The sequence below is a fragment of the Gopherus evgoodei genome, chromosome 13 (genome assembly GCF_007399415.2).
Source record: "Gopherus evgoodei ecotype Sinaloan lineage chromosome 13, rGopEvg1_v1.p, whole genome shotgun sequence".
Lineage (NCBI taxonomy): Eukaryota > Metazoa > Chordata > Testudines > Testudinidae > Gopherus > Gopherus evgoodei.
The window spans coordinates 19,269,980-19,292,302 of record NC_044334.1 but is presented as its reverse complement, the minus strand read 5'-3'; the positions used below and the strand labels follow the sequence as shown (position 1 = coordinate 19,292,302).

At 49.2% G+C, this 22,323-nt stretch overlaps 2 gene segments (V, D, J or C); both read left to right on the top strand.

Moving 5' to 3' along the window:
* The first annotated feature begins 10,564 nt into the window (after nucleotides 1-10,564).
* Nucleotides 10,565-15,156, top strand: LOC115661062. The segment is given in 4 exon segments: nucleotides 10,565-10,643; nucleotides 10,768-11,118; nucleotides 14,123-14,407; nucleotides 15,059-15,156. Coding segments are annotated over 4 exon segments (780 nt in total).
* Nucleotides 15,157-20,115: 4,959 nt separating this feature from the next.
* Nucleotides 20,116-20,642, top strand: LOC115660729. The segment is given in 2 exon segments: nucleotides 20,116-20,184; nucleotides 20,344-20,642. Coding segments are annotated over 2 exon segments (345 nt in total).
* Nucleotides 20,643-22,323: the final 1,681 nt, after the last annotated feature.

Sequence of the window (22,323 nt, the reverse complement as noted above, 5' to 3'; positions counted from 1 at the left end):
CAAATCACACAACTGTTTATGAGCAGGAAATTCACAGCTATTTCCTGCTCCCTCCTCATTCTCCTTCTGCAGGATGGGGATTATCACCTTCTTCTCCCTAAGAGCCAGCATCCCCTCTGCTATCAGAGTGGGGAGCAAGAGACAACACTCCTATCACAGCCATAAGTGTCAGCACAATTTAATTCCTTCTCAGATTTCCCCAAGACCTCCAGCAAAGACAGTGGAGTCAGGCCTTGAGATTTCTGATGCAGAAACACATCAGAGGCAGAGGGGTGGATGGGTATAGAGGGGAATGGGGCATGAGGCACCACAGATAAGGAAACCAAGGGCTATTCAGGCAGCACGACTGGCTGAGAGGGGTTGGCAGAGAAGATTTCTGAGCTCAGTTTTGGCCAGTGTGAGCCTGACACCAGAGGAGCCATTAAAGGGCGGGATACCGCAGAGACCATGCCAGATGCAAGAATGAGCAGCAGGAGACAGGGCTGGTGTGATGTTACACCCCATAGTCTTTATGGATATATGTTTATCATATAGATATGGCATAACTGAGGTATATTTTATGCAAGATGAGTCTTGTAAGGTATCATTCGAAAGGTTACAATTGACTGAATGTGATTATACAATGTCTGTGCATTTTTAATGTCTGTGTCTAAAGTTAGGAATATTGACTATGTTACAGTTACAACTATGTGTGTATTTGGGAGATAACCACCAGACAACAGGCCATTAGCCTTGATGGGCCATTAAGAAGAAAGAATAAGACTTCGAAGATAAAACAACGAGGAGTCCTTTTGGTGCCTTAGAGACTAACAAATGTATTTGGGCATAAGCTTTTGTGGGCTATAACCCACTTCATCAGATGCATGGAGTGAAAAAAAGCAGGCAGGTATAAATATACAGCACATGAAAAGATGGGAGTTGCCTTACCAAGCTGGGGGTGGGGGTGTCAGTGCTAACGAAGCCAATTCAGTGAAGGTAGATGTGGCCCATGTTGACAAAAAGGGGTGAATATCCACAGAGGAAAAATTACTGCAGAACTGAAATTAATTTCCAAACCCGACACAATCAAATTAGGCCTGAATAAAGACTGGGAGTGGCTGGGTCACTACAAAACATAGTTTTCCTTCTGTCGATACTCACACCTTCTTGTCAACTATTGGGAATGGGTCACATGACTGAATTGGCCTTGTTAGCACTACAAAAAATAATTTCTCTGAAGAGAAGAAGATAGTAATTTTCTCCTTCCTGAGAGGTTTCCTGGACCTAGCTTTGACACTACTAGGTCAGGTGGTCCTGTCACCTGGCACTAAACACCATCCTGGATTTCTAGTAATTTTCCGCTAAAAGGAGGGCGGGAGGTCAAGAATGGGAAACAAAAGATTCCTGACTTGTGTATATCTGGGGAGTACGGCAAACAAGACTCGTCTCCATTGTCTTCCTGCCCAAGAAGAAAGACTGCTGAAAGTACCTGAAGAGACAAAGGAACTGAGCGGTAGACAGGCTAGGGCTGAGTCCAGACTAAGACAGGAGTCTAGTCTGTCAAGAGAAATAACTGGAACTCTAAGCTATAGAGACTCTGCAACTTGTCTAAACAACACTTAGGGTGAGAAATTATTTCTTGAAACGAGTCTCTTTAAGATTTTAAGCTTAGTACGCACATTTTGTTTCATTTTCTTAGTAATCTGCCTTGTTCTCTTTGCTATTCCTTATAATCACTTAAAATCTGCCATTTATAGTTAATACACTTGTTTTTTTTTAATTCTTAAACTAATTTTGTGCAATTATTATCTGGGTGCAGGGAAGAAGCTGTGCATATCTCACCTTACATGGAGGGAGAGAGAGAATTTTTATGTGCTTTTGCTGTGCTGATTTTTCTATACAGCGGAAGACAATATTACTTTGGGTTTACTTCTCAAAGGGAGCGTGCACACGAGTGCTGGGTGAATCCTCTCACATAGAGCTGACTTCATTCTGTGTCTGCAGCTGGGTGTGGCCTTTTGTTTATCTCTGTGTGTGTGTGTGTGTGTGTGTGTGTGTGTGTGTGTGCGCGCGCGCGCGCGCTTGCGCTATAGAGGGCTTGAGAGCCTAGCTCAGCACAAACAGGGTGTGAAAGTCCAGGCTGCTGGAAAGGGTGGGCTCAGTGAGACCCCAGAACCTCAGGTGGCATCCTGGATGAGGTGGGTCCAACCTGTCACAGCCAGAGTGGAGAAATGTATCAGCACAGAGGTGATACTGACCCCATGTGAGCAGATGGAGATACTGAAGGATAAGGCTCAGAAAGAGAAAAGGAGAGAACAAGGAGGGAGCCATGTGGGACTACCCAGAGAAGGGGAATGGGGAAGGAGGAGGAGCTGGCAAAAGAGATGCTGACAGCACAGCCAGGGAGGTAGGGGAAATCCAGCCCAATTACTCAGCACCCCAGGCGTCCAAGAGCCCATCATCCCCATCCACCACTCTCTGCACTGGTTTCCCATTGAACAGGGGCCAAATTTAACCTTTAAGTTCCCATCTTCATTGCCCTTCATCAGAGTCACCATCTCTTGCGGTTTTATAGTGAGTCCAGTATTAGTTAGGGGTTTTGCTGAAAACCCCAGTTTCTGGAGTCCAGTGATTCCATGAGCACCTCGGCTTTCAGTGACTAGGTAAGGAAGTTTTCAGGCCTCGAGATTGCAGAGAAGATATTGAAAAAGTGACCCTAGCATGCCCAAAAGGCTCGAACCCGTGCGTATATTTATTCATTTCATTATTTCCAGCGGCCTGACTCATAATTTCAGAGCTCATCTCAATTGATTAGACTCTTCCTGTTGGTATGCATACTTCCACCTTTACATGTTCTCTGTATGTATAAATATCTCCTGTCTGTGTGTTCCATTCTATGCATCCGAAGAAGTGAGCTGTAGCCCACGAAAGCTCATGCTGAAATAACTTTGTTAGTCTCTAAGGTGCCACAAGTACTCCTGTTCTTTTTATCAGATTTTGCTTCCTTTGTTATCTTGTTAAGTTCACGCCCTTTTATCTGTATAAATAAGATAGTTTGAGTCTTGCATGGTGCTCACATTATCTGGGTGTATTAGCAAAGCGCTTTGCTAATAAAACAGAGTGTTCTGACAAATTGTGAGTCCTGAGTCTAACTTTGACAGCGCTACTCATTATATATGAGAGTAGTAGCAGACCCTCCGGAGTCTCTGATCGATTCTCTGGTGCCAGCTCCGGTAACACGGCCACGTTAACCATCACTGGAGTCCAGGCGCAGGACGAGGCTGATTATTACTGTCAGGTGTGGCATAGCAGCAGTTCTCAGCCTCACAGTGACCCAGCCAGATGGGGAAGTGAGACACAAACCTCTTGATGTCCAAGGGAACATGTCACTCTGTTTAGATGCAGGGAGGGTTCCATTCAGAGGAGAACGTGCATGTGGGGCTGAGTGGGCGAAGGATGATATTTTCAATCAACACAGACAGATGGGGAAGTGAGACACAAACCTCTTGTCATCAAAGACAACATGCCCCATGTCCTGTTGGGTCTTCCTTCTGTGGAGCAGACGGTGTGCGAAGGGAAGCTATTTCCTCTGTCACAATATTTCCAGCTGCATGTAGGCGGCTGGTCACCTACTCGCTGTCCTCACTGGGGATTTCACTGTACAGCAAGTTCTCACTGGGGCTAGAGGAGTCGGAGCGATTTGTAAGCAGGGGAATTCACTTATGGCTTCTTAAACACATAAAGGAATCAACTGTGCATCTCCTTCCATTGCTCCAGCCTCTGTCTGGTCTGACATAGCCAGTGGAGGATGTGGGCTCTCAGAGAAGTTAGGGTTCTATGTCTCAAACCTATACTTCCAAGAATTAAAATACCCTCCCTCCCCTCTGAGCGTCTGCCCGGAAATAATATAGTCTCTAATAGGGTAAAACATGAGCACAGAAGCAGGGCAATGGAACGCTGATCCCGCACTCCACCCACAAACAAAAAACCCTTTGGTGCCTTTGGCCTCACTCAGCAATGGTCAGAACCTCTCAATCTGCCCTGGCTGTAAAAGCTGGGTCAGCTCCAGAATTGCTGAGCTGGTTCAGTGACAGCAGGGCATTTGCAGAAGAACTAGAGGCCTCTGGGCAAGGTTGGGGGATCTCTGCACTGATCCCCAGCTCTTTGTGTCCCACTTCGTGTTTAATGCATGTAAAGAAAGTGTTGGGGATGAGCCATGGTTCTGTCAGCCAGTGTCATGCCCTGCTCACTGTTCGTGCTGCTCATAGCAGATACTTCCCCTTCCAGGGTTCAGATGAGTTACACAGGGCTCTGGTTGGTCACCCATTTTTAAATACAAGAACATTAAAAGATAAACAGAGGCTAAATCAGTCATGTCCATGTCTGATTTCGCACCTATTTCAATCTGGGTTCTAGGGAAGGGATCTGAGAGGCTCCCTTCCCCCAGTGGCCAGTCTGCGTGTGAGATCACCTCCATCATGGGGAACTCCTGCAAATGCCTTTATTCAGCTGGGAATTGGCTTTGTCATGTGGCTTAAAAATGAACTTAATGTGTCTGGCACAGAACCTTCCAGAAGGCAGGGACTCAGAGTAGAATGGGACAGAGCTGGGCTCTCCCTTCCCCAGCAAACATAGATACAAGATGGCTAATGAACATCTGAGGGACTTTCTTGTTGCTGCTGAGACTCCATGTTGTTTTGTGTCATTGGTGATGTTTCTAGCACTTTCCCAATTGCCAAGAGCAAAGAGCCAGAAGAATTTCTGAGAAGAAGCCTCCTCAGATTGTGATGCGTCTCACTGGTCTTTAGTAATCAACAATGACAATAACACTTTGTTCTTCAGTGGGATTTTCAGTCTTAGCTCTCAGCACAAGGGGTGGCAGAGTCACCGCCCAGTTCTCTGAATTCCATTTTTTGCCCAATTAAAACTGCTCATGAATAAACAGAAGCTCATGTAGCCCAGCTGGGCAGCCTGGAGATAATGGAAATAAATCATCCCAGTGAGCAGAGAACTACTCCTAATAATGTACATTGCCAGACACAAACCCAGATCCTCTAGTGTGGGCCCTTAGACAGGAGAATGGAACTTTGCAGAATCCCCCCCCCATTTCCTCCTTAGCTCTGCCATAGTTGGCTCCAGAAATGGTAAATCCTGGGCAAAGTGTATTTATTGCCCTCTTCTCCATCTGAGAAACTGCTGAGTTGGTTTTTGATAAGTGTGAGTGATCAGTGAATCCTCAGGCAAAGCAGGAAAATGACAGGTCGAAAGGGGAAGGATTGTGAAAGTTACAAATAACTGAAAACAAGGCATTAGACTGGAAACTGTTGCACAGTCTGAACTCCAGCAGCCTCCACTGCGAGCGTTGAAATGAAACTTTGATCCTGGCCGACGGCCATTGCTAGAGTGGAGTTGAGCTAGGGACCTTATATAGCAGGAGCTCCTCCCTAAGAGATGGTCTCTCCTCCCACGTGCCCTGCTCTCTGTGATCATAGGAGCCAATCCAATAAGAAAAAACTAAAATAAAGGTGGAGCTTAGATGCTGCTCCCCCAGGAGGATCAATATAAGGGGCAGTGACTGTCAGACCTTCTCAGTGGATCTGGCTGTTTTCTCCTAAGGACACGAAATCTCTTCACCATGCTCTGGGCTCCCCTCATTGTCCTGCTAGGAACATGGTGCACAGGTGAGAACAGGGAGGGGGGAGTGGGTTAAATAAATTGCTGCTGAAGCCAATACACAACCAGATTCACTAGTGGCTGGGGACGGACAGGGAGGGGTTGGTAAATTTCCACCATATTTTCCAGGTTCCAGCTCCCAGCCTGTGCTGACTCAGCCGCCCTCGGCATCAGTGTCCCCAGGAAACACCGTGAAACTCTCCTGCACCATGAGCAGTGGGACCAGCATCAGTGACTACTATGTGTCCTGGTACCAGCAGAAACCTGGGAATTCTCCACGATACCTGCTGTATTACCATTCAGATTCCACAAAGCACCAGGGCTCTGGGGTCCCGGCTCGCTTCTCTGGTTCCAAAGACACGTCCAGTAACGTCAGTTATCTGACCATCTCCGGGGCTCTGGCAGAGGATGAAGCTGATTATTACTGTGCTATGTGGAAGAGTGGCACTGCTGTTCCACACAGTGACACAGACAGATGGGGAAGTGAGACAAAAACACCCTTCGCTCCTCTCCCCCAGCCTGGGCCCTGTGTGCAAAGTTCACCAGTTCCACAGTTTTCTCTCTGGCTGTGACAAATCACACAGCTGTTTATGACCAGGAAATTCACAGCTATTTCTCACTCCCTCCTCATTCTCCTTCTGCAGGATGGGGACTATCACCTTCTTTTCCCTAAGAGCCAGCATCCCCTCTGCTATCAGAGTGGGGAGCAAGAGACAACACTCGTATCACAGCCATAAGTGTCAGCACAATTTAATCCCTTCTCAGATCTCCCCAAGGCCTCCAGCAAAGACAATGGAGTCAGACCCTGAGATTTCTGATGCAGAAACAAATCAGAGGCAGAGGGGTGGATGGGTATGGAGGGGAAAGAGGCATGAGGCACAAAGATAAGGAAACCAAGGGCTACTCAGGAGGCATTACTGGCTGAGGGGGGTGGCAGGTAAGATTTCTGAGCTCAGTTTTGGCCAATGTGAGCTGACTAGAGGAACCATCGAAGAGTGTGATACCACAGAGACCATGCCAGATGCAGGAATGAGCAGCGGGAGATAGGGCCAGTGTGATGTTACATCCCATATTCTTTATGGAAATATGCTTATCATATGGATATGGCATAACTCAGACATATTTCATGCAAGATGGGTTTTGTAAGGTATCATTGGAAAGGTTACAATTGACTGAATGTGATTATCCAATTTCTATGATTTTGAAGATAGTCATTTCACTCCTTCCTGAAAGGTGTCCTGGGACCTAGCTGTGACACTACTAGATCAGGTGGTCCTGTCACCTGGTACTAAACACCATTTTGGACTTCTAGTAATTTTCCACTAAAAGAAGAGGGGGGAGGTCAAGACTGAGAAACAAAAGATTCCTGCCTTATGTAAATCTTATTTCAGGCTGGGGAGTACGGCAAACAAGACTCGTCTCCATTGCCTTCCTGCCCAGGAAGAAAGACTGCTGAAAGTGCCTGAAGAGACAAAGGAACTGAACGGTAGACAGGCTAGGGCTGAGTCCAGACTAAGACAGGAGTCTAGTCTGCCAAGAGAAATAACTGGAACTCTAAGCTATAGAGACTCTGCAACTTTCCTAAAACAACACTTAGAGTGAGGAATTATTTCTTGAAATCCGTCTCTTCAAGATCTTAAGCTTAGTATGCGTGTTTTGTTTTATTTGCTTAGCAATCTGCCTTGTTCTGTTTGCAATTCCTTATGATCACTTAAAATCTGTCTTTTATAGTTAAATAAACTTGCTTTTGTTTATTATTAAACCCAGTTTGTGCAATTATTAACTGGAGGAGGGGCAAGAAGCTCTGCATATCTCTCCTCACATTGAGGGAGAGGGCAAATTTTTATGAGTTTGCTGTGTGCAGATCTTTCTATACAGCGCAAGACAATATTACTTTGGGTTTACTCCCCAAAGGGGGTGTGCACACGGGTGCTGGGTGAATCCTCTCACACAGAGCTGACTTCAATCTGTATCTGCAGCTGGGTGTGGCCCTAACTCTGTGTGTGTGTGTGTGTGTGTGTGTGTGTGTGTGTGTGTGTGTGTGTGTGTGTGTGTGTGTGTGTGTGTGTGTGTGTGTGCGCGCGCGCGCTTTAGAGGGCTTGAGAGTCTAGCACAGCACAAACAGGGTGTGAAAGCCCAGGCTGCTGGAAAGGGTGGGCTCAGTGAGACCCCATCGCCTTATGGGGGGCGTCCATCCTGTCACAGCCGGAGTGGAGAAATATATCAGCACAGAGGTGAGACTCACCCCATGTGAGCGGATGGAGATACTGAAGGATAATGTTCAGAGAGAGAAAAGGAGGACAAGGAGGGAGCCCTGTGGGACTCCCACAGTGAACAGGAGTGAGGAAGGAGGAGGAGCTGACAAAAGAGATACTGACCGAGCAGCCAGGGTGGTAGGGGAAATCCAGCCCAATTCCTCAGCACACCAGGCATCCGAGAGCCCATCATCCCCAGGCACCACCTCTGCACTTGCTTCCCATTGAACACAGGCCAAATTCAACCTTTAACTTCCACCTTCATTGCCCTTCATCAGAGACACCATAGCGAGTCCAGTGCTAATTAAGGGTTTTGCTAAAAGCCCCAGATTCTGGAGTCCAGTGATTCCACGAGCACTTCGGCTTTCAGTGACTAGTTAAGAAAGTTTCTAGCCCTCGGGATTGCAAAGAAGATATTGAAAAAGTGACCCTAGCATGCCTGAAAGGCTCAAACACTCAAACACACATAGAATGGGGCCCCTGTGTGTACATTTATTCATTTCATTATTTCCAGCAGCCTGACACAGAACTTTTGAACCCTTGGAGCTGGCTGTTTGCTTCATGGCACTGGCCCATGTCACCTGTGGAGGCTGCCAGAAGCCTGCATGCAGTGCTAGCAACCAGGGGAGCGACGGGTTAAGGGACTCAGTGAAACTGAGCAGTGCTCCATGACCCTGTGGCTACAACTCCCCATTTGGCCTCTGTGAGTCAGCTCCCCTCTGCTTCCAGCCTTCCCTGTCCCCAGAAGGCCCCACCTTCTTTCTAACTCCCCTCCCAGCTTGGCATCCCTATGGGGCTGCCTGACGTGCACAGGGCCGGCTGCAGTGTTTGGGGGTCAGCAGGATGGTTGGGCTAATGCAAAGGTTACTAAGAAGAAGAGCAACTTCTCCTGACTTTAAAAATTCTGCCAGGAGGCAAATTTGGGCTGAGGAATAGGAACCAAGGTCCCGAGCTGGCCAGGGGAGCTGGAATTAGAATAGGAAATGTTGGTAAAGCTGTTAGCTGGGGCAAGAGATCACTTCTGCAAGTGCAGCGCTGGCCATTAGAGGGAGCTCTTCAGCTATAACATGCCAAACAGGAGACACTGGGCATTGTTTGTAATGAATCATTTGGCCACATGCTGCTGGGGAGGGATACTATGGGGGGCTACAACATTCATAACAGTGATGCTTTTTTCCTGGTACCTCCCAGGTTGCCCTCTTTCCCTTCTTTCTTTGTGGGCAGAGGGGGCAGGTGAAGCGGGTGGGAACTGGAGGAGAGCAGGTGCTGTCAGACATCACCATACAAGGAGCCCATAGGACATACACACTCTCCGTGTGTCATTCCTCAGTCTCTCAGGAGGGTCTCTCAAGGGGACACTTTCCAGTAATTCTCTGATGACATTTTCTCCCTGTTGATACAGACTAAGCAGGTGCCTGCCCATAAAACAGCACTGAGCAGAAACCTGTCCAAATTGAACACACACAAACTATACCCTGAACTACCTCCCTCCCCCTCTGTGGCTCCAACTCTGCCCTAAGATCTGATGGTGCGAGCACCTCTCAGTGTGCAGGATGATCTCTTGCAGACAGGGCGACCAGACAGCAAGTGTGAAAAATCGGGATGGGGGTGGGCGTAATAGGAGCCTATATAAGAAAAAGTCCCAAAAATCGGGAGTCTGTATAAAATCGGGACATCTGGTCACCCTACTTGCAGACTGAGCCCTCTCTCTCAAGGCCAATAGCGGAACAAGCTAACCCATTAGATGTGACTACTTGATGATTCGGTTTTGGTCTTCCCTACCGCTGCCTATGCATTGCGGGGATTTCAGTGGCTGGTGGGGCAGGCCCGTTCCCTATGTCCAGAACAAAGGGTTCTAGGGATTCCCTGGGAGAAGCCCATCAGAGTGTCAGGGTCTTATTTTTCTTCCACAGTAAATAATCATCAACATACTTTGCTCTGATATTGAGCTTTCCCTCCCCCTGGCTCTTGGAGCAGGGCTGCCCTGCCATGGCCCGGCTCTGCTGACTACCCGATCACCCCTAGACAAACTCCTAATGAATAAGTGAAATCCTGGGCAGCGTCCTCTGCAGCCTGGAGACACTGTTGCTGTTAGCCACAATGTTCCCAAGAACAAAGCTGCAAACATCCAGCAAGATGCTCCCCGATATGGGTGGGTTATCACTTTTGCCCCGTTTCCCTCTTAGCTCTGCTGTCTTTGGACTGTTTTGCTCATGGGCCAGGTGTATTTACTCCACTCTCCCCTTTTGCAAAACCTACTGAGTTGTGTTTGCTCCAGCTGACAATGAACAAAGGACCCGCAGGCAGAGCTGGGAAGTAGAAGGCCGAATGGGGAAGGATTTGAGTAGTTACCAACAATGGAAAACAAAGGGTTAAAATGAAACCTTTGCTGTAGCCTAACCCTGAGAACTGGCTTCTGAGAAGGAGAGTCTAGCAGAGGGGTCATTGTAGGCGTAGCACTGAGCTGGTGAGTGACCTCCCATGGCTGGAGCTCATCAGCAAGGGATGGTCTCCCCACCCACATGAGCACCTTCCTGTGATCATAGGGACCAATCAAATGAGAGAAAATTAGCACAGAGGCAAAACTTGGATGCTCCTCACTCAGGAACCTCAATATAAGGGCCAGGTGCTGTGGAGGATTCTCAGTGACTCTGGCTGTTTTTTTCCCAAAGGCCTGGAATCCCCTCACCATGCTCTGGGCTCCCCTCATCGTCCTACTGGGGACGTGGTGCACAGGTGAGAACACAGGGAATGGGTTAAATATACATTAAAGTTGCGTCTGAAGCCAATTCAGAAACTGCATCACTAGTGTCCAGGGACTGAGAGGGAGGGTTTGACAGGTTTTTACCGTATTTTCCAGGTTCCAGCTCACAGCCTGTGCTGACTCAGCCGCTCTCAGTGTCCGTATCCCCAGGAAACACTGTGAAACTCTCCTGCACCATGAGCAGTGGGACCAGCATCAGTGACTACTATGTGCACTGGTACCAACAGAAACCTGGGAATTCTCCACGATACCTGCTGTATTATTATACGGATTCCAGCAAGGGCCAGGGCTCTGGGGTCCCTGCTCGCTTCTCTGGTTCCAAAGACACATCCAATAACGTCGCCTATCTGACCATCTCCGGGGTCCTGGCAGAGGATGAGGCTGATTATTACTGTAGTGCATGGAAGGGTGGGAGTGCTCCTCACTGTGACACAGTCAGAAGTGAAAGTGAGACAAAAACCTGTCACCCGTCCCCTCCTGCAGCCTGGGCTCTGTGGGGAACTGAACAACTTGTAGACTTTGCTCTCCCCCTGTAATGCATCACACTAACAGCTGCTCTTTGCAGTGAATTTCAACTCCTCACACGCTGAAGGCGGCATCAGTGCCAGTTCAAGTCAAATACTCTCTAGGACGTGCGGAAGGGCCCAGACTCCTTAGTACAATGAGGAGATCAGAGTCTCATCTTTCCCTAAAACAAAAATTTTAACCCTGTGAAGAAAAACTTGGAAATGTGATTTGAATATAACCAGTGCCTGCCTGAATGTGCAGCGAGCCTGAAAGAATGCTGACAGGACGTGTGAATGGCCTTATTCACCCTCAACTGTGAACAGTGTAGCTCAGGGAGCTCCTAACAACACCACCCTGGCTGTTTGAGGGGCTCTTTACTGAGGCTGTCCCATCATAGCTCTGCTGGGGATGTGTCAGCAGATAACCCCACAAGGAATCCTCAGCCTGCCTGGGTGAGTGCTGATGCCTCTCCCTGCCGGGACGGAGCCCTGGTGACAGAACAAATGGTTCCAGAGTGTGGGGAAGCTCCTGCTGCACCAAACGCAGTTACTGGCAGTGCTCACTCTTGTGTGGATGATCCCTGGCCCTGACAAGCCAAGGAGCAGAAGGGCCGTGGTATGAGGACAAGGCCAGAACCCAAGGGGGCTGTGCTAGGCAGACGTGTAGGGCCCCAGAATGTCTCCATCTGGCTCTAACAGACACAGCTCTGTGTGGCCCTTGCTCTTTCCCTCCTCACACTATCACTGCTGTGGTTTGCCGGACACCTCTGCCCTTCACCTGCTCAGTCTCTCTCTCTCTTTGGGGTGGGGGAATCCTTGCTCTGGGTGAACAGCGTCTGGTCTCCCCCCTCCCTCTCCTCCTGCAGGACAGGGACTGTCTCTGGGTCACCATCCCCTCCACCTGGGCAGTGAGAGGAGCAGCCCTAGTTACAGCCGCCTGTGACGTCCCCATTCAGGGCTCCAGAGATCTCATCAGGGGCCTGCAGCAAAGAGGGGGCTGCAAGACCCTGACATTCTGGATACAAATCAGCCCATGGGTGGGTGATGGAGCGGGATGAATCAGAATATAAAGGAATGACAGTCCTGATGGAGCACCCCCAGGAATCCAGAGTGCAGGGCAAGGGAGAGGGGCCACCCACCTACCCCCTCTCCCGCAACCCCAGCAGGTTCCACAACAGCTGCAATTCCTCCTTCATAGTCCAACCTGCTGGGGATTGGGATAAATCCTGCAAAAACCCCAACATATGTGTTCCAATTTGAAATGTGCATTGAGGGGACAGAGCCCTTTGGGTGGGGAGGGGGGCTCATGGCCCAAAGGAGGTTTTTGCTGATAGCCCCATTGTGCACAGACTGGGGTATGAGAAAGGCAAAAGCTGCTTGCAGGGAATATTTTTATTAATCTAAATATGCTGGTTTGAAGATGCTCCGTTCCTCCTGGACTTTTGGCTTTGACACACACTGAGAGGAAACCTCATCAAGGCAATTCAAGCTGTCTGAAGAAATGACTGATCTCCCCAAAGATGGGAGGAAGGCAATGGCGTGATCAGCCTGGACACCCAGAGAAGAACGAGCTGCGAAGGAACAGCCTGTGTGTTGCAATGACTGTGAAGTGATGCTGCTCCACAGCCCTGCGGAGGAACAGGACCCTGGCGTTTGTGACCTTGACCACTAGGGGGAGCTGATCCTCCACAAGCTGCAGCAGGGCAGGGAATGGGGGGTGCAGGTCACAGTGACCAGCTACCAACTGCTGCAGTAGTCGTGTCTGGGCTCAGTGGCTTTTAGACGTATGGTTCATATGAGGTCCCCTAGGGGTCTTCAGCTCTGGGGGCAAAGCTTCTCGTCCAGCCACGTCTGCCCTCCCTGCTCCATGATCTCTAGGGCAGGGGCTCTCCCCTCAGGGCACGATGAAATCCCCAAACCCTGAGGACAGAGGGGGAGAAGCACTGGGGCTGCCTACGCCTGCAGCCCCTCCTGCTTCCTCCCTCCCCCTGTCACTCAGTGCTCTGCCCCAGGGGACCCACGTGTAAAGGGGGTGATCAGCTGGCCCCTGGCCACCTGCAGGCCCCACGACTCACAGTGACCAACGGGCTCCTTACCACCTTCAAATGGTGCCGCCCTGACTCAAAGAGCAGGTGACAAGGAAGCATCTGGAAGCACCATCCAAGCCCTCTACCAGCACCCCACTGCTCCCCACTCAGCCGAGCCACCACCCCCAGCCAGCAACCCCCAAACCATGGCCCTGCCCCAGATTCCACTCCTCCCAGCCCCCACCCCTCTCAGCATCACCCACTCCAGGCAGTATCTCACCAGTGATCACCCTGAACCTAGCCCTGTTTCTGGTTATGACCCAAAGAACTGTGGGATGTGACTGCAAGGGATTGTGGGTTGGGGCCAAGACAACAAACCTCAGTTGGTTTTATTGCCCAAGGTGCAGACAGTTAGAGACTCTCCCCTCCATGACCTAAATGGTGGAGCAGGTTGTGCAGACTGGGAACTCCTCTGCTCCAGGATTTTCTCTATTGTCTCCCTGCACATGGAAAACAAAAGAATTCTTTCTTACCCCAGTTACAACGGGGATTTATAAAGACAAGCTCTCCCTGTGTTACTGATCTCCAAAAGGGGGTGGTGATCATATGTATTGGCAGCCAACCAGCAGGGAGCAGATTTGCATGGAGAGGCCGTTCTGCAGCACTAGGGGTTTAAGAGAGAATCAGAGGGTTCCAGTCACAGACCCGTTTGCCTCAGGAAGCTGAGCTCATCTGGATTCCCACCATGGCCTGGGCCCCTCTGCTCCTCACACTGCTCACTTACTGCTCAGGTGCTGTGAGGGGAAGGGTTTATTTCTGTCTCTAGTTCTAGAGGGCTCTGCCTGCACAAAGCTTTAACGTGACAGTAAATGACAAAATAGGTGTTTTTCACCCATGCATTTTGTTTTCCTATTTCAGGGACTCTCACTCAGTACGTGCTGACTCAGCCGCCCTCAGTGTCTGTGTCTCCAGGGCAAAATGCTCAACTCACCTGCTCGGGGAACAACATTGGTAGCAAGAATGTGTACTGGTTCCAACAGAAACCTGGCAGTGCTCCACTACGTGTTATATATGATAGTAGCAGCAGACCCTCCGGAATCCCGGATCAATTCTCTGGTGCCAACTCCGGTAACACGGCCACGTTAACCATCACTGGAGTCCAGGCGCAGGATGAGGCTGATTATTACTGTCTAGTGTGGGACAGTAACGCTATGCACAGTGACACAGTCAGATGGGGACGTGAGACACAAACCTCCTCTTTAACAAAGGCCACATTTAACATTCTTTCTTGTGATATGGGAGGGGCTCTCATTTCAGAGGCGGGGAAGGGGGCTTTCATATAGAATCACCCTAGAAACTGTTCAAGGCAGAGATTCTGTTAATGAGCAGAGATTGACAGAATTCACAGCACTTCTACAGGCAGTGTTGGTTAGCTCTGTCAGTCCCAGGATATTAAAGAGACAAGGTGGGCGAGGTAATGTCTTTTATTGGACCACCTTCTCTCTGTGAGGGAAAGACAAGTTTCCATGCTACATAGAGCTCTTCCTCAGTCGAGAGCTGTGTGTAGCTTGAAAGCTTGTCTCTCACCAACAGCAGATGGGCCAATGAAAGATGTTACCTCACTCACCCAGGCACTTCTACAGTCTAAGCTATGTATCTCAGCTAGCACAACTCATGCACCTGAAATTTCATCACTGCTCTACATACGTCACACTGCCTGAATCTGCATTTCTTAGGCAACGAGCTATGGGCGCTATAGATGATCAGCACAGAACTTGGGAAGTGCTTCCATTACATGGCTGGCATCTCAGATTGAGCTGAGGACTCAGATGCCCTCCCTGCCTGTGTCCCCAGGAAACACAGTGAAACCCTCCTGCACTGTGAACAGTGGGACCAGCTTCAAAGATTACAGTGAATACTGGTCCCAACATGCACATGGGGGTTCTCCATGATACCTTAGTTACTTCTCAGATGCTGAGAAAAAATGGGGTGCTGCCAGAGTCTCTGCTTCAGCCTGTGGGTACCAAGACATATCCAGTAATACTGGGTGCTTAGCCCTCTCCAAGGCACTCGGTGGAGACGATGCTATCATTGTGCTGTGGAGTATAGCAGTGGAAGCAAGAAAAAAATCTCCTCCCTCACTCCTGCAGCCTGTGCTCAGCTGGGAAGTACATGACCCGCAGTTTGGTTTCTGTCTGTACTCAAGGTTCAAAGTTCGCTGAATTGGGCTGAAACATCATCCCAGTATTTTTCTCACGAGTAAACCTGTTTGTGCAACGTCTGAATTTTAATTTAGTACATTTACATTTTCTTGCCCTTCCACAAGGTGAATGTGACTTAGTACAAAGTTGCCAAAATATGTCTGCAAATAACAGCCTGCAAAAGCTTCCTTAAGGAGGTGTGAACTGTCCCATTCATCTCAATGGCATCTTAACTCTGAAACTGAGCAAACACAAATAAAATCAGATTCACAGTACAAACATTAGTCAAAGATATCACTGGGCAGAGTATATATGTGGCTGTGTTGTATCTTGTAAGTTGCTTGCTATCTCCTTTATGCCCTTTAGGTCTGGGCAGGATGGGGAAGGTATAATAGCAGTCATGTTAGGAATGAGGATTTCGCATACTCTCCTGCTGTCTGTAGTTTGTACCATTTTTCCCAAGCCCCCCAGTGAGTGTATTAGTAAATGTAACCAAATTCCCTACAAACATTGTTGTGGGTAAGATTTTCTCAGAATGACTGGCTGGCTGACTCCCTAGCACTGCATGGACAAGCTAAACCATCTCAGGTACATTTGAAACACACGCTTTAACGCCCAGTTGTTTTTGGTCCTGGATCTAAATGGAAGTGCCTGTCTGTCTGTGCACGCTGTGGCTGCTGTGGTCAGCAGATTCACTGCTGATTGCAGTCCATAGCTTCGGGGGTGAGGGCCAGGTATTTTCAGGGAGGGATCTTCAATGTTGGCATTCACTGCACTTGCTGGTCCTGCAGACGTTGAGTCACTGAGCAAGGCCCCGCTCTTTTCTCACACTTTATGTTTACCCCCACTTTATTCAGAAGATGGGTGGGGCAGAGTTCAGTTTTGTCTGTGGTATTGAACAGCACAGACATGTGCCCAAAGGTGGTGTTTTAGGCTTATTTGATTGCAAAGAATTACATACTAGATTAGTAATAAAGTGCCCCTCTAGGACCACCCAGAGGTGCTCACTCTAAATTCTGCAGGCCCCAAAGTGTCTCCCAGACGTGGGGCTGAAGTGATGTGAAGAGCAGCTTGGGAGGTTGATGTCTCCACTCCTCACCTTTCCACTCTGTTCCTGTGGCTCCCACGGATGCCGTGGGATAGGGATTCTGTCTGGCCGCTCATGGTCTGTGAAGCATCATTGGATGTATGCAGACAAGTTCTACTGGATGTTTTAGGACATTGGTAACATAAACACCAAACGTTTTACTCCTGCGGGGCCACAGCTTGTCCTTCCTTCCACCCGGCATCTCCTGAGCAACCAAAGAAAACAGGACATTGACGTTATCCCCCACGCACCAGAGTTCAGCACCCTGCTCTGCCTTTGTCTGCTCCACACAAGCATTTCCAGGGTCTCTCAGAAACGGACAAGGCCCAAAGCCCTGTTCTGGGAGACGTACGTCAGCTCCACACTGTTTAGTTGGTGTGATAACGCACAAGGGGCTTTCACCAATGTTACTAGAGGCATCAGAGCAGCATCACAGCCTCTGTTTCTCTGATTCCCAGGTTAATTGTCAATCATCTAAACAAAATGCTGGAGAGGAACCTTGACGCTGTCAGCCAGTGACTGAAGATTGTCAGTTCCCCCCGCCCCCGCCACTATCTATGTGAGGTGCTGGTCACCCTTTCCGTGCCCCTGTGCAGCTGTGTGTGATGCGGTATCTCACTTGGTCACCCAGCACAGGAAGAAGAGATCAGTTGGTGTGGCTAGGGTGTTGCCAGGTGGCTCCTGCTGAGCATGGGGCACTTCAGTGGCAATAGGCAGTGGCCCTGCCAAATGTCGCAAATATAAATGGCTGGGGAATATTCCCAACTGGAGAGTCAGGTCTTTGTTTGAGTCCCCCCAGGAACAGCCTGGGGCCAGGGAAGGGATCTGAGAGTCTATCCTCCTCCCCACTGGCCAGTCTGCCATGGGACCCTGCACGTGACATTAGCTCTGTTCAGAGGAACACCCTAATGCAGCTTAACTGGTCTGCAGGAAAACCCCACCTCCAGACCGTGCTGGAACAAAGGCTATTATGGGACAGAGCCAACATAGATCCAAGGAAACCCTTGGGAGTGAATGTCAGATGATTCATTTAGTTCATGTCTGGTGCTGCTGATCCTGTGACATCCTGTGAAGGAACAGAATGAGTCCCCCAGTGGTTCTCAATTCATAGGTCTTCCAGGGGACACATCAACTCATTTATATTGTTTTACAACAGGCTCCATAAAAAGCACAAGCAAAGTCAGTACAAACTAAAATTTCATACAGGCAAAATGAGAACGTCCGCAATGTTTCAGTACTAGTATGGCTGTGACACTTTTGTATTTTTATGTCTGATTTTGTAAGCAAGTCATTTTTAAGTGAGGTGAAACTTGGGGTGTACAAGACAAGTCAGACTCCTGAAAGGGGTACAGTAGTCTGGAAAGGTTGAGCACCGCATGATTGTGTCCTGATGGTTCTTACACCTGATCTCAGCAAGCCTGACATTGGCCACTAGAGGGAACTCTTTGTTTACAAAGTGCTGAAAGTGGGAGAACAAATGAACTTGGCAGAAGTTGGGGAAGTGCTGATCTGAAAAAAATCTCTAAGTTTCAAAAATGTTGCCATTTTGTAATGCTCAGAATGGATCAGATTTCAAGTTTTGGTAAAGTTTTCTGCTATATTTTTTCACAGCCATTGCAGCTTAAATTTCTATCAGTAGTGTTTATGTTAGCACAAACAGTTTTTGGTAAGAAAATATGGATTTTTGGAAAAACGATAACCATTCTGAGTGCGATTCAATAAAAATGTTGCTAATAGTGCAGAAAATGTTAAAAACCAGAATAGTTAGGTAATGCCAATAAGTTTTCACAAAAATGTTTTAAAAGCCTTTTTTTGTCAATGAGAAAACTTTTAGTACAAAATATGTTCACCAACCCTGCAGTGCATTTCTCCAGTCGATACAGTACTAGCTTACAACATTTGGGATTGAGAGGTTTCTGGGTATGATGGTCTTTTTATTCTACTACTAACTCTCACCCTAATACTGTGATTACCGCTGGAGCTCTGCAGGCACCAGACTTTCCAATGCAGGGATAACCCTGCAATTTCAAAATGTGTTTTTGCTCTAAATGAGAATGGAACACTGAATTTTAAAATTTCCCAAAAAATCATTTTGGGTCAATTGAAATATTTCGTTTCAATAAAATCAAAATAATATATTTTTATCTCAGTGTTTGAGACTTACTATGCTAATATAAAATGAAATTAGGAAAACGTCATTTTGAAACAAAAAAATCAAACCATCCCATTAGGAAAATGTGGACTCAGAAGGTTTTGATATTTTTGAAATGTTTTGTTTTGATTCTTCTCCTACACAGAATTTCGGTGCAAAACCACAGATTCCTGCGGAAAGTTTCCATTTTGACGAAAGAGCCTTTCGCGGTCGAAAAACAGCCCATTGGAAAATTTTCAGCCAGCTCTAATTATGTATTATTTGCATTGTGGTGTTGCCTAGAAGCACCAGCACCCCAGGATGCTCAGTGCTGTTCAAACACAGAGTGACAGACAGTCTCTACTAAGAAGACCTTAGAATCTAAATAGACAAGACAGATGAAGAGGAAGCAGAGGCACCCAGAGGTGACGTGACCAACCCAAGCTGATGAAGCAGGTCAGTAGCAGAGCCAAGATTAGAACCCAGGTCTCCTGATTCCCAGTCTAGTGGGACAAAGCTGCTGCCACTCCCGAAAATATGAATAAACTGCCCCAGGGGACATTATGCTGGGGAGTCCAGTTCCCTGTTCTCTACCTCCCCTCTCTGCAGACGAGGTTCTCAAAGAGAAATTGGGCTGGGGAATGGGGGTCGTGACAAAATAAACCAACCACTAAAGAGAGAGAAGGAGACACTCAGCTCCTTTCTACTCCTGCTGCTCTTGCCTATCCTGTGCTGCACCTGCTCACACGTCCCTGTCTCCACCTGCACTGTGCTGTGCTCCAGAGTAGCACCCAGGAAACGGTGGGAGCAGTGAGCTGGCTTGATCCACACACACACAGTTCTTCACCATCCTGAATGGGCTTTCTCCTGAGGAGAAGGGCCAGGGAAAGAGGAGAAGAAGCACCACTCCTACCCCCTGTGAGAGCAGCCCTGGTACCTCCTCTGCTCACCCACCCAGTCAGCCAAACCAACTCCCCCAGCCAGCCAGCCTCAAACCAGCCACCAAGCCCAGCAGTGCTCACCCCAGTGATCAACTCCCTCCACCAGCAGCTAGCTATTCCTCGAGCCCCACCAGCAGCAGCCACTCCACAGATCCTCACCCGCCAACCAACCCTGGTTTGTGGTTGTGACCCCCAGAGGATTGTGGGATGTGATTGAAAAGGATTGTGGGTTGGGGTCATGGCAAGAACCAGCTAGTGTTGGGGGTCGGGTGCAGATACAGTGTGACTGCCCTATTCCAGGGGAGAGCACTCCGAGAAGGACCTGCCGGAGCAGCCTGTGCACATGGAGGGCACCTCGCCGCCAGGATACCTTTTATTTTCTCCCTGCAAATGGAAAACAAAAGAACCCTTTCCCACCCCAGTGAAGGGGTGTGACAGGCAGCAGCCGCCAATGAGCTGGGAGCAGATTTGCATGAAGGATCCATTCTCCAGCTCTGGGGTTTTAAGAGACAATTGTAGAGTCACAACCAAAGACTCATTTGCCTCAGAAAGCCGAGCTCGTCAGATTCCCACCATGGCCTGGGCCCCTCTGCTCCTCACGCTGCTCACTTACTGCTCAGGTGCTGCACAGGGGAGGGTTTATCTGTCTTAGTCAAATGGGTCTTTGCTTTCAGAGACTCTTCCCTGTGTGGTTCCAGGCTGCTGGCCAAGAGCTTTAAGTTCACAACAAATGACTAATTATTGATTTTACACCCCTCTGTTCTCTTCTCCTGTCGCAGGTTCTCTCGCCCAGTACGTGCTGACCCAGCCGCCTACAGTGTCTGTGTCTCCAGGGCAAAATGCTCAACTCACCTGCTCAGGGAGCAGCGTTGGGAACTACTATGTGCAGTGGTTCCAGCAGAAACCGGGCCGCGCGCCCCTACAGCTTATCTATCAAAATAACAAGACACCCTCCGGAATCCCTGATCGATTCTCTGGGTCCAACTCCGGGAACACAGCCACGTTAACCATCATTGGAGTCCAGGCACACGACGAGGCTGATTATTACTGTCAGGTGTGGCACAGCAGCAGTTCTTAGCCTCACAGTGACCCAGTCAGACGGGGAAGTGAGACACAAACCTCCCCTTATGAAAGAACATTTTATATCATCTTGTGATGGTGAGGGGATGTTTTGTTTTGGGGGGAGGTTGGAGGGCAGGGGGCGGGAAGGTATTTCCTCTTCACTCAACCCAGCACTGATTCCAGGCAGCCTGGGGTCAAAGTATGTTGCCTCAGTGGCACCCTTTGTCACTCCAGGACACTGGGGGCTCCAGAGAAGAAGGACAATTCAGAGCAATTTCATTGCAACTAAAGGAATAAACTCGACTCATAAACTGGCCCACCAGCAATTCTGGTGCAATGGCTTTGTGTTCTCACCGCATCTGGTATCCCCCTCACAATGCTCAACTCAGTGGGATCTTAAGAGGGAGAGGGGCTACCCATCTGCTCCACCCCCCAGTAGTTTCCACAACAGCTGCAATTCTTCTTTCACAGTCAGACAGCCTGGGGAGTAGGGGAAATACTCCAGCAACCCCAAGGGTTACCAACATGTGTCCCCCGATTTGAAATGTGCAGTGAGGGGACAGAGCCCTCGGGGGCTGGGGGGGGCAACGTGCCCCAAAGAAGGTTTTGCTGACAGCCCCATTGTGCACAGACCAGGGTATGCAAAAGGCAAAAGCTGCTCTTGGGGAATATTTTTATGAATCTAAATATGCTGGTTTAGCTAGCAGGGGGAGCTGATCATCCACAAGCTGCAGCAGGGTGCGAAATAGGGGGTGCAGGTCACAGTGACCAGCTACTAGCTGCTGCAGTAGAGTCGTGTCTGGGCTCAGGGGCTTTTCATACCCTAACGGCTCTTAGACTTATTGTTCATATGAGGTCCCCTAAGAGTCTTCAGCTCTGGGGGTGGAGCTTCTCATCCAGCCCAGTCTACCCTCCCTACTCCATGATCTTTAAGGCAGGGGCTCTCCCCTCAGGGCACGATGAAATCCCCAAACCCTGAGGGCAGAGGGGGAGAAGCACTGGGGCTGCCTACGCCTGCAGCCCCTCCTTCTTCCTCCCTTCCCCTGTCACTCCGTGCTCTGCCCCAGGGACCTGTGTGCAAAGGAAGTGATCAGTTGGCCCCTGGCCACCTGCAGGCCCCACGACTCAGTGACTAACGAGCTCCTCACCACCTTCAAATGGTGCCACCCTGACCCAAAGAACAGGTGAAAAGGAAGCAGCTGGAAGCACCATCTTAGTCCTCTACCAGCATCTCAGCACCTCACTGCTCCTCACTCATCCGAGCCACCAGACCCAGCTAGCACCCCCTAAACCATGGCCCCGCCCCAGATTCCACTCCTCCCAACTCCCACCCCTCTCAGCATCATCCACTCCAGGCAGCATGCCACCAGTGATCACCCTGAACCTAGCCCTGTTTCTGGTTATGACCCAAAGAACTGTGGGATGTGACTGCAAGGGATTGTGGGTTGGGGCCATGACAACAAACCTCAGTTGGTTTGGTTGCCCCAAGTGCAGACTGTTAAAGATTCTCCCTTCCATGACCTAAATGCTGTTGATTGGTTATTAATGACTGCCGTTTCACATGTGTGGGTCCCCGCCACTCCCTGGGAGTGTGCACATGTGTGGGTTCCCGCTGTCCCTCCATTGAAGCAGGTGTGCAGGATACTGGCCTGGGAACTGCAGTGCAGCAGTGGACATGGGGCTGTTTCGAGGCAGGG